At 36.2% G+C, this 12,316-nt stretch overlaps 1 protein-coding gene across 8 annotated transcripts in view; it reads left to right on the top strand.

Moving 5' to 3' along the window:
- RALGPS1 (Ral GEF with PH domain and SH3 binding motif 1) overlaps window positions 1-12,316 on the top strand; it is a 69,857-nt gene that overhangs the window by 750 nt on the left and 56,791 nt on the right. For all 8 annotated transcript variants that reach the window (XR_005956501.1, XM_041483831.1, XM_041483834.1 and 5 more), the window contains exons 2-8: window positions 1,865-1,981; window positions 4,962-5,149; window positions 6,965-7,087; window positions 7,462-7,569; window positions 7,899-7,949; window positions 10,899-10,982; window positions 11,475-11,564. Coding sequence is in view for 7 of the 8 variants with exons in the window: in XM_041483831.1 (XP_041339765.1) it covers window positions 7,031-7,087; window positions 7,462-7,569; window positions 7,899-7,949; window positions 10,899-10,982; window positions 11,475-11,564 (390 nt within the window). In the remaining variant the exon portion in view is untranslated. The remainder of the gene's footprint in view (window positions 1-1,864; window positions 1,982-4,961; window positions 5,150-6,964; window positions 7,088-7,461; window positions 7,570-7,898; window positions 7,950-10,898; window positions 10,983-11,474; window positions 11,565-12,316) is intronic.

Consider the following 12,316-nt stretch of genomic DNA (forward strand, 5'->3'; position numbering starts at 1 on the left):
CCCGCGGGGCTCCGGGCTGGCCCGGTGGGGCTGGGCCGGCACGTGCGGTCGGCGCTGCGCGGCGCGGTCCGGGCGGACAGCGGGAGCTGCCTTGCTACGGATGTGGGAGCAGATGGAGAGCGCCTAGGGTTGGCTACGTCCTCCTGTGTCTGTAGGAATAAATTTGAAAACTGTTTGCATATCATGTGGATGAAACCGTGCGGGTCTTGTTAAGAGACCTGTTTTCAAATCACTTCAGATAGTTTTTGGTCTAGCTTCTGCAGGCTGATGTCAGCCTGGGGCTTTGGCATGTAGTGGATGGAGGAATGGATGTTGAAATTCTTGGTTATAGAAGCACATCATGCCTTTTGTCTGTAGTTTGTTGTTCTGAACCCAACTAAATGGAACATATGTATTCTTGTCATGCTAATTATTGAAAAAATTGAAATGCATTGGTGTCTCTGAAATACAGAAGAATATTCCTTGCCTCATAAACCTTATCTATGAATGTTGCAATATTTCTTTTATGTCTAACTTTGATAGTTAGATATTATTTCTGTTGTTGACCATTCATGCCATGCCTGGTAGGTGTCCGTCATGTCTGAGTGGGACAGGAAGCTGCTGTAAAGGCAGAACTACACACACTTGCTTGTTTGTTTTCTGTATGTTGTCCATCCTGCATGAAGTAGCACGAATTTTTAGAAAAATAAGTACAAAACATTTTCAAGCCAAGCTATTTTATTAGTTTTTCCTGTTTATTCGCCTTATTTTAGTGAAACAAAGACATCCAGAAGTTCAGGTGCATAGTAAGTACAAAGTTTGCCCTTTATTAAAATGCCATCTGATGCAGGGCAGACATCAGGCATCATGTCTGTAATTTGATTGAAATACTTAGGTAGATACTAACCCATTTTTAACTTGTCATTTTGATTATTTTATAAACTAGGATCATTTACTCATTCAAGGAGTACCTATTAGATGAGTTTTGGGTGTGTCAAAAGAATACTGCTTTTCTAGCAAAAGATAGCTTGCTTTGACACCAGTAGGAATTGTGTATAGTTATAGTCTAGAAGACAGACTTTTTTAAGGGGGAGGTTCCCTAGTGGTAGAACAAAAATAAAAACTGTAGTAGAGGCACAGTTGTAACACCAATTGACCTGCAGTGATTTTTACCTTTATCAAAGCAACATGGGCTTTAATGAGATTTTCATGTCAGTCTATGTAAAAGAAGCTGTCTTTGAGAATATTTTCTTTTCATTTGATGGGTAATTTTATTAAACATTAGGTTTTATAGAAGTTGCTATAAGGCAAAAGAAGAGAAAAAGGAAGGGCTATGCGTAATGTAAATATCACCAAAATTAGTTACCTAAGCAGTATTTTTCTCAGGTTTGTAGCTGATCACATTTGTTGGAAGAGCTATGGCTTTATTTGCTGATACAGAGATAAAAGAATTACTGTATTTGGATTTGTGTCCATTTTGCTTTGTTTAGTAAGCCTTGAAGAAAAGGGTGTGAGGATGAGTAGCATTTACAATTCATAAAGCACCTTGAAAAAAGTGAGTGAAACCAATAAATAATGCATGTTGGCTTGGACCTTGTGTTGATTGACAGAGTGAGGGGGAGTTACAAACACATATTTGGAGTATATTTAGCTATGAAACTTATAATACATTGCTCTTCTCTCTGTGATGTATATGTAGTTCTTTTGAGTTTGGGAATTTGTCAAATACCAATGAAACTAGCATGGGGAATTAACCATGAAAGTTGTGGGGGAGAGGTAAGAATAAATATACCAGAGCACGTGTTTCAGGTGAGGAGTGCACAGTTTGAAAAGAATCGAGTTGTAAAATAAATGTCACCATAATCCTGTTTCCTGGTATTTACAGGAATGTTATGATTTTAAACAAGAGATAAAACTGCTGAAAGGCCAGAGCTAGACCCAGCAACAAACTAATGGAGGTGTGCAGCAAAATGGGTTGAGAGCAGAGCTGCCTTATTCCACCGTAAGTATGCAATTGTATTTAGAGTTACAGGTATTTCATGTTTTCACCTATATTTGATAACCAGAGATTACAGAAGTGTCTGTCAGTTCTCTTCTGTTTAGAGAACTTGAGTTGTGATAGTATTTTACTATAATTTACAGGTACATGTTTCTTTTCCTGTAACTGAAGATTTTTTCCTTTTGGGAAGATTCCCTTAAAATAAAACTTCCCTAAACATATATCTTGGTCTTCTAAGGTATTCAAGTTTGCAGATTTGCTTGAAGGGTAATGACTTTTGAAGGAGGACTTCTGCTGGAGAGAGCACTGAAGCTCTGTCTTGATATGGAACCTTGATGTAAAGGTTTCCAGACACAGATAAAATTCCAATCTATGCAAAGTTCTTCAAATGGTTTCTGATGATTAGAAACCTGTACTGTATTTCTTGTCTTAATTTAGGTAACCAGATGGAGATCTGTCTACTGTCTTTACTTAGTAGAATTCACTTTATTGTACTTTTTTGGCTTATACAAATAATTTTGATCATAATATTACTTTACTTCCTAGTGCAGTAAGTAATGGTGCAGATAGAAGAATGGAGAGAAGAAAACATTTAAGAGTAAATTTGTAAATATAATAAATGGTCATTAGAGTGAGCTCAGTAATCAGTGGATATAGTAACGACATGGGGCGTAATCAGAAGAATAGCATTGTACATTCATCTAGCATTGTCAGTTTCCTACTCTTTCATGGTTTTAGCAGCTGAGGATTGTGTGAGATTTGAAATAGTTTTTGACAGCCTTTTGTTATGAAATTTTGCATACAGCTCTTAAAGTAGAAAACTGAGACATTGCATTCATTATAATTTTGAAAAGTAAGACAACCTTATTTTTATTCCACTTGCAGAATGTTAGCTTACCTCTTTGGTGTAGTAGCGACTGCCGCACATGTCTTTGTATCCAGCTTGCCTTATGACAGTTACTTTGAAAAGCTGGAATTTTAATTGTTGTAGGGCAGCTTAGTTACAACAAAGGGACCAATGGCAGTCTAGTGTAACATGTGACAAATCAAGTAAAGCATGTAATAAAAGCATGACCTGTGCATTAGGTGTTGTTTTTAATGTACTGTTAGATATAATTCAAATCACTTGTGTATTCATAAAACCCAAGAGTTTAGGACTTGGATTCTGAAGTTGTTTCTTGAACTCGTCACAGCAGCTGCTTCTCTGCTCACAGTCGAACTCGTTTGAGTACATGCACTGGAGGGGTGGAGGTAGGAGAGCTGAGAGAATTTTAGGAAGGGAAGTTAACTTCGAATGTACTTTTTCCTGAATTACACTTGATCCATTGGCAGCTCTTGGGAAATGATGCAAGATTCAAGTTTTTTCAGCCTATTTACTCAGGGACAATGCATGTTATTGAGGAATAGTTATTTACTTGAGTGATCTCAGTTTATGGTCAGCTGAATCAATCCACAGCCCCATTTTATTTCTGTTGCATTTTAATTATTCATCATTAAATATAGTGAGAAGTTTCTGAGAAGAGGATGTGCATGAAACTGCTAAATTGTTCATAGTGTATTTTGTCTATAGGTGGTACTGTTGCCTAAAGCACAGTGAAATATATTGGGGACTTCCTGGTGAAATGGATACTGAAAATACACAAGTGTTTGCTCTGGAAGAGCTTTAAAAAGCCATTACATTTCTATGACTAATCTTCTGTAGTGTAATTGCTTTGTTCTTAATGAACTGTTGGTAGGCAGTTATTTAAATCCAGGCTTTCAAATGCTCTAGAATTTTTCATGTTGTCCAAATATCCACCAAGGTCTATTGTTTAAGTACTTCAGAAGGACTTTTTGAAATTAAGAGATTTTTCATATAAAGCAGTATGACCATTAACACAGCTCAACTGTCTGGTCTAATATCTGTTTGTATATGAAGTGGCTGTCATAAAAGGGCTCAGATAATTATTTTCTGAAGGAAGTGGGGTTTACATGGGTATTTTCTATAATTACTCTAGGAGATATGGTCCTTTTCCCCTCCACTTTGTAGGAATCATACGTGAGGGGATGAGAAATGGAGTTTGAGAGGTGATACTTACTGAATGGGGCACAAATGAAGACACAACATGTGTGTCAAATGAAATGGTGTTTGTACTTTTGGGAAAGGATGCTGTCAGGTGGTGTTTAAATGATCTTGCATCAGTGTTGCTCAGTGCTTTTGAGGTTTGTGTTTCCCTTCTAAATTTATTTTTTAAAAACGGCAAACTCTACTGGTTACTTCTGTTGGTTCTACCAAGTTTATCAGTGCCCAGGTAGGGCCCTAGTGCACTTTGATTGTTCTCACTGAACCAGTTGTCCAGCTAATTTAAGCTTAAGAAAGAACGTTTATCTTTCGGTAGAATGCTGAAGTATATTCTCTTAAAAGCATGTTGCAGCTCTCAGTTCCTGATGCATGGTATTAGGAAAACCATAATCAACTAATGAAAGTAGTAAGTAAATGGTTTTTGAAATCAGCTAAGCGGACTGTTGACTTGCGGAGTCTGGAATGGCTGAATTAGGACTGGTGAGAAGCATGTATAGCTCACTATTTTTCCCTTCAGTGAAAAAAATCAATAAGAGCAATGGTCATCAGTGGTTGCTGACATGGTTATCTTTGTATTTGATGAAAGCAATGTGAGCAGTCAGTAACTTCCTCAGATTGCTCTGCTAGCATTCAGAAATGAGAGCACGTGGACTTTGTTGGCCAGAAGTGGTTTTCTGTGCTTAAGAGTCTCAGTGACTTTCTTGTGAGTTGGGTAACTAGTACTGAGACAGAACTTATGGGCACTTTGACTGCATTACATGCATATTATTAACAGCAATATAAAATTTGTATTTTGCTTTCAGAGAATGTTGCTTCTGTGGCATAAATAACAAGAATAGACAAATGCTGGTAAAATAATGCCTCTAAGGTTTGCTTCTGTGCTTGGTTTTGATGGTGGTATTTTTGGTTTTTTTTTTCCAGTTGTTTTTGCACTGTCTTCAGTTTTGCTTCAGAGAGCGCTCCATATCTAAATGGGTTTGTCAAATTGGCAAAGAAGAACAGACAACCTCTGGTGTCTGTTGCATCCTGATTTATCCACTTTGCTTCTGGCAGCCTATGAAGGAGATCTACTGCAGTGTGCCTGTGAACCTCCCGTGCAAGCAGATAAGGTATTTCCTTAGTTTTGATTTTTAGTGCTGTTTGTGTAATACATCATTTTAATGATTAACCTGGGCAAATTGAAAGAAATTGTATGAATCAAAAGCTGTGAAAAGAAGTTGTATGTCATTTAAGTGACTTCGTACGTTTTATTGCCAACATTTTGGGCCTTTGATAATTTCTGGGATTTGAGAGATTTCTTTTTATTCTGGTTGGTGTGAAATATGGCAAGTACAGGGGAATATTATTTAATAATAATATTAATATTATTATTAATTAGATGTATCAACATCTTTATCTATGTTGTCTGACAGCCTCTTCATACCATGGGCATAGTATTAGCTCCTGTCTGACTTTGTATGCAGAGTGATGCTTTCTGCAGGTGGGGAAGCACTTCAAATGATCAAGTGGACTTGACTTAAAAGGATAATTGCTTCCTATGACTTTCACGAAGGTAGAAAAACAAGTGGGTGTGTAGAGAAGCATTTTTTCATAGATGTGAATCTTGGAGCAATCTTTGCACATAGGAGAAAGCAGTGCATTTTTAATGCTTGTGTTATATTTGGAACATTTGGGGGAAGGGCTAAGGCAAGGGGAATCTATTTTGATCCTGTCTAAAATGAAAGTTTCTAGCCTTGCAAGATTTATGTACATGCTGAATGTTGAAAGGTGAAAGTATATTAGTGCTTTTGGGTTTAGCTATTAAACATTTTTGTCTCACTTTGATATAATGAACATTAAAACTTGGTGTAAAACTGAACTTGGGCATGATACAAGTTCACATACGAGATTTTTCTTTCCCCTTTCACATTGTTATTGATTCCTCATGCCCTGGAGAACCTATTCAGAAAGGCAGGGATGGAGGACACAAGAATATTTTTGTGGCCTTAATGTAAATGCCACATGTTAAAGAAATTACATCTACAGAATTACTTTCCACTTCAGGATTGTAAGGACTGTTAAGAAGAGCAACTCCAGACCTAGAAATACTTAGCAGCTTGTTAGTGCTCAAAATGAGTTAACCTTATCAGGAGAAAATGTAAAAGGAATTGACTCATGCCTTGTTTAGCAGAGAAGATTTTGGCATTATTTGAAGCAAAATTAGTGACTTGTTTCATGCGAGATCCTGGGAAGAACTGTTTGTCATTGTAGGAATGAGAAGTGAAGACTTCATCTTTCTAAAGAGAGTAAAATAAGTTATTTTTATTCTTAGCTGTTTTGTTTTTTCAGAATCTTTCTGTTGGTGCACTCAGTGTTGTGGGAGGGGACACAAGGATGCAGAGGGAGAGTGGCAGTATCCCTTGCTGCACATATGAACAACTACAGATTTTGCTGAAAGAGTCCATTTACAGGAATCAGTGGCAGTGCCTGCCATGGGCTCATCCATGTGTGCTGTGGGGAATGATGACACAACCATGCTGTTTGCTCAGTTAAAGAGAATCAGAGCTTGAGCTGAGTTGCTGGTTCTGTAAGCAGTTTGTAGTAGCCTGCAGTTTCAGAGACTTTGTCCTGTCTGGGAGGGACTTTTATATAAAACTTAATTCAACATGAATGACAAATAGTACACTTTTTTCCCCCCTGCATTTCTTGAGTTGAGTGGAGATAAGGGTAAGGACTTGGCATGGCTTTAGCAATATTCAATTGTACTCCTTCATAGGTGGTACCTGGAAAAGAGCATCTATCTCCTAAGATAATCTTGTTTCCTAAGTCCTTTGCTCTGAGTAGGAAAAATGAAATATCTTGTATTGTATTGCTGGGTTATTTTCTTTGTGCATTTTGGATTTTTTAATAAATTTGACTTATTCCACAAATAATTTGCCTTGCAGGAATTTCTGTTTTCTGTTTTCAACCAGTGCTGGCTGAGCTGAAACTTCCCACATCTTGTGGAGAGCATGTATAAAAGGAATGACCTCATGGCCAGTGTGATGGTCACCTCTGCCACTCCAGAGGTACAGTTCATTGGGTTTTATTAGCTCCTGTATCAAAATGGAAATTTTGGCTTGGTTCAGCTTTCACAGAAGCCCTTTCACTACTAATTAAACACCACACCATTTGTAAGAAAAGGAACTAACATGTCAAGAGAGTAATTGTAGAACACTCCATGGTTTTTGGTGTTCACAGCCATATTTTTTTATTGTTGTTGTTAATGACTACTAATTTTGTTTACTTTTAAATAACACTTTTGACCTGCTGCTCTGTAACTTAGAGCAGCCATGTATTGTTGGTGAGTTCAGAGCAGTGTCATATACCATGAAAATGGAGTCAGTCATTTTGAGATGAAATTATTCATTCTGCAGATAAGCCTACTATTTTTTCTTTGTAGGGTAGTAGCAGCTCAGATTCTCTGGAAGGGCGAAGTTCGGATTATGCCAATAAAAGCTATGATGCAGTTGTATTTGATGTGTTGAAAGTAACTCCTGAGGAGTTTGCTGTAAGTATAAATGTTGTTTTTGCATTTAAGCTTGTATAATACTCAGGGTTGCAGAGTACTAAAAAATACATGAAATATTTTTTCTTTAAAAAACTTCAATAAAATAATCCTGTCTTGGGATTTAATAATTTAGTACTGACTTGACACAGCATATTTGTTTTACTGTATAAAGTTATTTGCATTTTTTTAAGTCTTTAAGTTACCCTAGCATAGGTTAGTTCTGGTTAGTGAGGAATATGTGTGTGGTTTGTAGTTAATGTAGGGCAGATAGAAATACGTCATTGTTAGCTCTTCATATTACATGATGCGAAATTCTGTCTTCGTTTCAGAGCCAGATAACATTGATGGATATGCCAGTATTTAAAGCTATACAGCCTGAGGTAGGTTTTCTTAAACCATCTGCTTACATCTTTGGAATTCAGTGCCTGAGGAAATGTGACGATTCAAAGAATGCTTTTTTTGATCAAAAATGCTCACCTTCTTGCACTGCATTAATGTTTTTCTAGGTATATTCCCTGTTAGTACTGTGAATCTGTAATCCAGCATGAGTTACTTTGGTTGATCATCTGTTGCCAAAGGGGATAACTGTGCTTTTCTGGAAGTCTTCTTGTCTTGCTTTGAGTGGAGTGTTTCTTCAGGATAACTTCATCAAGTGTAAAAATTCTCTATTCTCCATTCTGCTGCTGTTTTTCAAATATCTGATTCCAGACTTTTGACTCCTGCCTCTGCTCGTAATCTCAATTTTAGACTGCATCAGCTGCTTTATAAGCTTCTTAATTCGTACAATCATTTTTAAGATTCAGAATAATAAATGCTGGGATTAAATCAGCCCCAACCCTTAAAAGTTAGTGTATTATCGTCTTTTAAGATTTTAACCTTTTAAGAAAGACGCAGAAGGGAACTCGAGGCCTCTTGAAGAAAAGCAGTCAAAGTTAACATAGACGTTTGAAAATCAGTAATAAGAACTTGAGAAATGAAGAATAAAAGTAGTTGTCAGAATATGACAAATTTGCATAAAAGTATGATAAATTTATTTACTGCAAAAGGTACAAGAATCACATGACTCCTGCTTCAGGTGTTTTTGAATATAAGAGCATGTATCCATTGTGGTTTGTTGTCTTCTTGTCCTAAGGCTGGAATATCATGGTTATATAAAGGGCAGCCCATGCTCCCCCATAATGTCAGCAGAACTGAATTTCTGGCAACATCAGTAGGGGCAGTCAAGTTTAGAAGATTTTTCGTGGAAGCTCTAGCCAGCTAATTAGGTCACTAACAAAACAAGTCATCATTTATTGCAATAGTTCAGAGAGATTAGCAGACTTCTATTTTGAGAAAATATAGGAAGGAAGTAAAAAATTTGTCTGTTGTCTGTCCTTCCTGTCAGATAATTACTTTTTTTCCCCCAAGAACACCAAGACAGTTTTGTAGCTGAAAACACTTTCATACTTCTGAAATTACATATGTGCTCCAGGCAGTTGGGGAGACTTTTCTTTCCTGTGGGGAAGAAAATGGCAAACAAACAATGCAATAAAAAAATAGCAATGCCCATAGAAAAATCTGCTCGCAAAAAATTTTCAATATGTACAAATTGATACATAGATACTTTTCCATGAGGAAGTTTTGTTTAGACAAATATCAGAACAAAACGGATGGAGTTTTTTATTCTAACTACCTTTGCCAAAAGTAGAGGTAGTGTCATACTCTGAGGAGATGAATGAACTAAAAAATAAAATACAAAACTATAGATGTTCATTTTTAAAGCAAATTTTGCATTTACTTTAGTTGCTATGAAACCTGTGCCATAGAATTTTATAGCAAAAAAATATGCCAAAACAATTGATTTGCTGTTCTTCTTCTCCTTTGTAATTGCTTCATTTTGCCTTTTGGAAATGAAATTTCCTGAAGTTGTACTCTGGCAAATAGATGTAACTCACTGAGGAGTGATCAGAAGGAAAACTCTTGTATTTTCAGCTTCTGCTAGAATATAGATCTTTGAATATGTAGCAGTTACCATGAAGTATTAGTTGTTAATTGTGCTTTCTGATTTTCATTTTATGGGCATCATCAATATAGTTTGTTTGCCAAAAATAAGCAACTGTTTCTATCCTGAAATTCTGACAACTGTAGGACGAGGTTTTAAAGCAAGAAATAGTTTGTGTATTTGTCATGAAACTGCCCCTTGCTATTAGGTAAGTTATTAGACTAAGAAAGTTAACATTTTCTAGTTGAAATTTAAGGTTTTATTATTTTAACATGACCTTATGCGTGGATGGAAATACCTAAGATTTTGGAGTTTTGATTGCTAAATCTTATCTCAAACACACAAACATCCTTTAAGTGTCATATTTGCTGAGGCTTTTTCCTGCTTTTCAACAGCTATTACTAAAAAACACATCTGCATTTTACTTTGCAGAGTTTGGAAAGAGGATGTCTAGTTAACAATTCTTTGTTCTCCAGCAGAAATAATTATGCTTACATGTTAGATTTCTATGTGACTTTATTTAGATTTTTTCCCAAGTCCTGAAATTGCAATCTCCACAAATTTCAGGGTTTTGCACACTTGATGGGAATGTCTTCTGTGAGTGTGCACATTGAGGAAACTCAGCATCCCTCCATACCAAAAAAACAAGAGATGAAGTGTAATTATTGAGCAGAGTATATTGTAGCAATATAAAAAAATCAGCAGGGGCATTTTGAATCACTCTCTTTTATCAACCTTCCTATTCAGTCTGAGTTTAAACCTAGCCAAATGATTTTGCCACACACAGGATTTTACATTGTTACTCACTAGCCCTCTTGCAACCGCTTGATATCCTTAGGTTACTGATCTCTTCCACTTTTCTGACAAAGGTATGTTTTGCTGTCCTAAGTAGAGTGTCTGAGATTTTTTTTTCCACATAAACATATGATTTCTAGTATCATAAGACTAGACATGGACTGTTCATGTGGAGAATCTGTGTCCTTGATGCGTTTGACAGATGCAAATTGGCATTTTGATCTGCAGAAGTTTTAGGTGCTGGAGATGGGGATTCAAAATGTGTTTGGAGCTGGAAGTGCTTTTCCTGCTGCTCGCGCAGGCATGTACAGATCTCTAGAGAGTGTTCCATTTATCAGCATTGCAAAGTGCTTTTCAGAGGCAGAATTCTCTTTGGCTGGCTCTGCCTTTTCATATAAAGGTGTCTAAAATTAGTAGTGTACATTTGGAAAGTTGAACAACATTTTGATTGAAATTGAGACTTGTGGTTCTAAAAACAAAAAAGTGATTTAGAATTAGTGTTAAGGAGAACTCGTATCAATTTTTTAAAGCAGTTTTTAAATGTGTTTCCTAGGAACTAGCCAGCTGTGGATGGAATAAGAAAGAAAAACACACCCTCGCTCCAAATATTGTTGCCTTTACTAGGAGGTTTAACCAGGTATATAATTTGATTACTGTCATGAACAGGTACTGTTTGATAGTTGTCTTTGAGTATAAAGTTAAACAGAACTACTCATGTGAATCAAAACCTATTTTTCCAAATGAGAATTAAGATTTTTAAATTGCAACTCCTGTTTTCAATTGCTTTGTTCTCATTTTCATGTTGTTCCTGTAGACCATTTGTTCCTAATTATTAGTTCCTGATTTGTTTTGCTGTGGTGCAACATTAGCAATTTTTTTTCTTCTTTTCTGAGTTTCACTTGCTCATTCGGTTATCTTGGTGTTGTCTCACTTCTCTACCTCTTGTGCTGGTAATGCTTCTGGTCAATTGCAGTGATACAGATGAGAATTCATGTGATCAGAAATCTTTTCTTTCCTTATCTTGTTTTCTTCCTGGACCATTGTGAGAGTTTGCAAATATTTAATCTACTAGACTAATAAAGTCAATTTTTTTTGTAATAAATTAAAGTTGTATGTGTTTACTTTATAGGTCAGTTTTTGGGTTGTACGAGAAATATTAACAGCACAGACCTTAAAAATAAGGGCAGAAATACTGAGCCACTTCGTGAAAATAGCTAAAGTAAGTGCAGATTTCTTACACTATCATTCAAAACCTTAATTCCTTTGTGCTTGTTTCTGCACTACTCCTGTGAGCCCTTCTTGGATTGCAGAGGGTAACAATTCTGTTTTAGCACATGTTATGTTGTACTACATGATTAAGATAAAGGAAAGGAACGAGAACTGTTCTTTTCTACTTGGAACCTACCCAGTTCAGTGGGACTCATTCTGTACCTCTATCTATCAAGTTTAAAAGTTGTTTGGGTTGTTGGTGGCTAATTGTGTGTTGACAACATCAAATGTGGTTTTTATCTCCCACCATTTTCTAACTTAACTTCTATGAAAATAAATTCCTTGCTTCTAAAATAGCTATTGTGAGACTTGTATTCCTGCTTGCAATATGTAGTTGTTGGTATAAAGCACTGCTGTTAAAGCTCAGTTATTTTATTCAGTTTGAGCACTGCATTTTACTCTTAACTTTAAAACAAACAAATTTAAAAATATTTATCTCTTTCATGACCTGCAGTCATTCTGTTTTATATGACCCTGAGTGACACAGCACTTGGATCAAAGTCCCAAGCGCGAATTTTGTATGTGTGAAATTATGTATGTATGTACGCGAGTAGGTAATTAAAATAATATTTTCCATGTAGTACAAAACAATTTTTGTATTGTGCATATTTCCAATCAACTTGCTTAGCAGTTTTGTACTTTTAGAAGAAAATTTATCTGGGTAAGTTACTGGCACAAAAAAATAGTCCAAGTAATAGGAGA

This window comes from Pyrgilauda ruficollis, unplaced genomic scaffold (genome assembly GCF_017590135.1).
Source record: "Pyrgilauda ruficollis isolate IOZ18807 unplaced genomic scaffold, ASM1759013v1 scaffold62, whole genome shotgun sequence".
In the NCBI taxonomy this organism is placed as follows: Eukaryota; Metazoa; Chordata; class Aves; order Passeriformes; family Passeridae; genus Pyrgilauda; species Pyrgilauda ruficollis.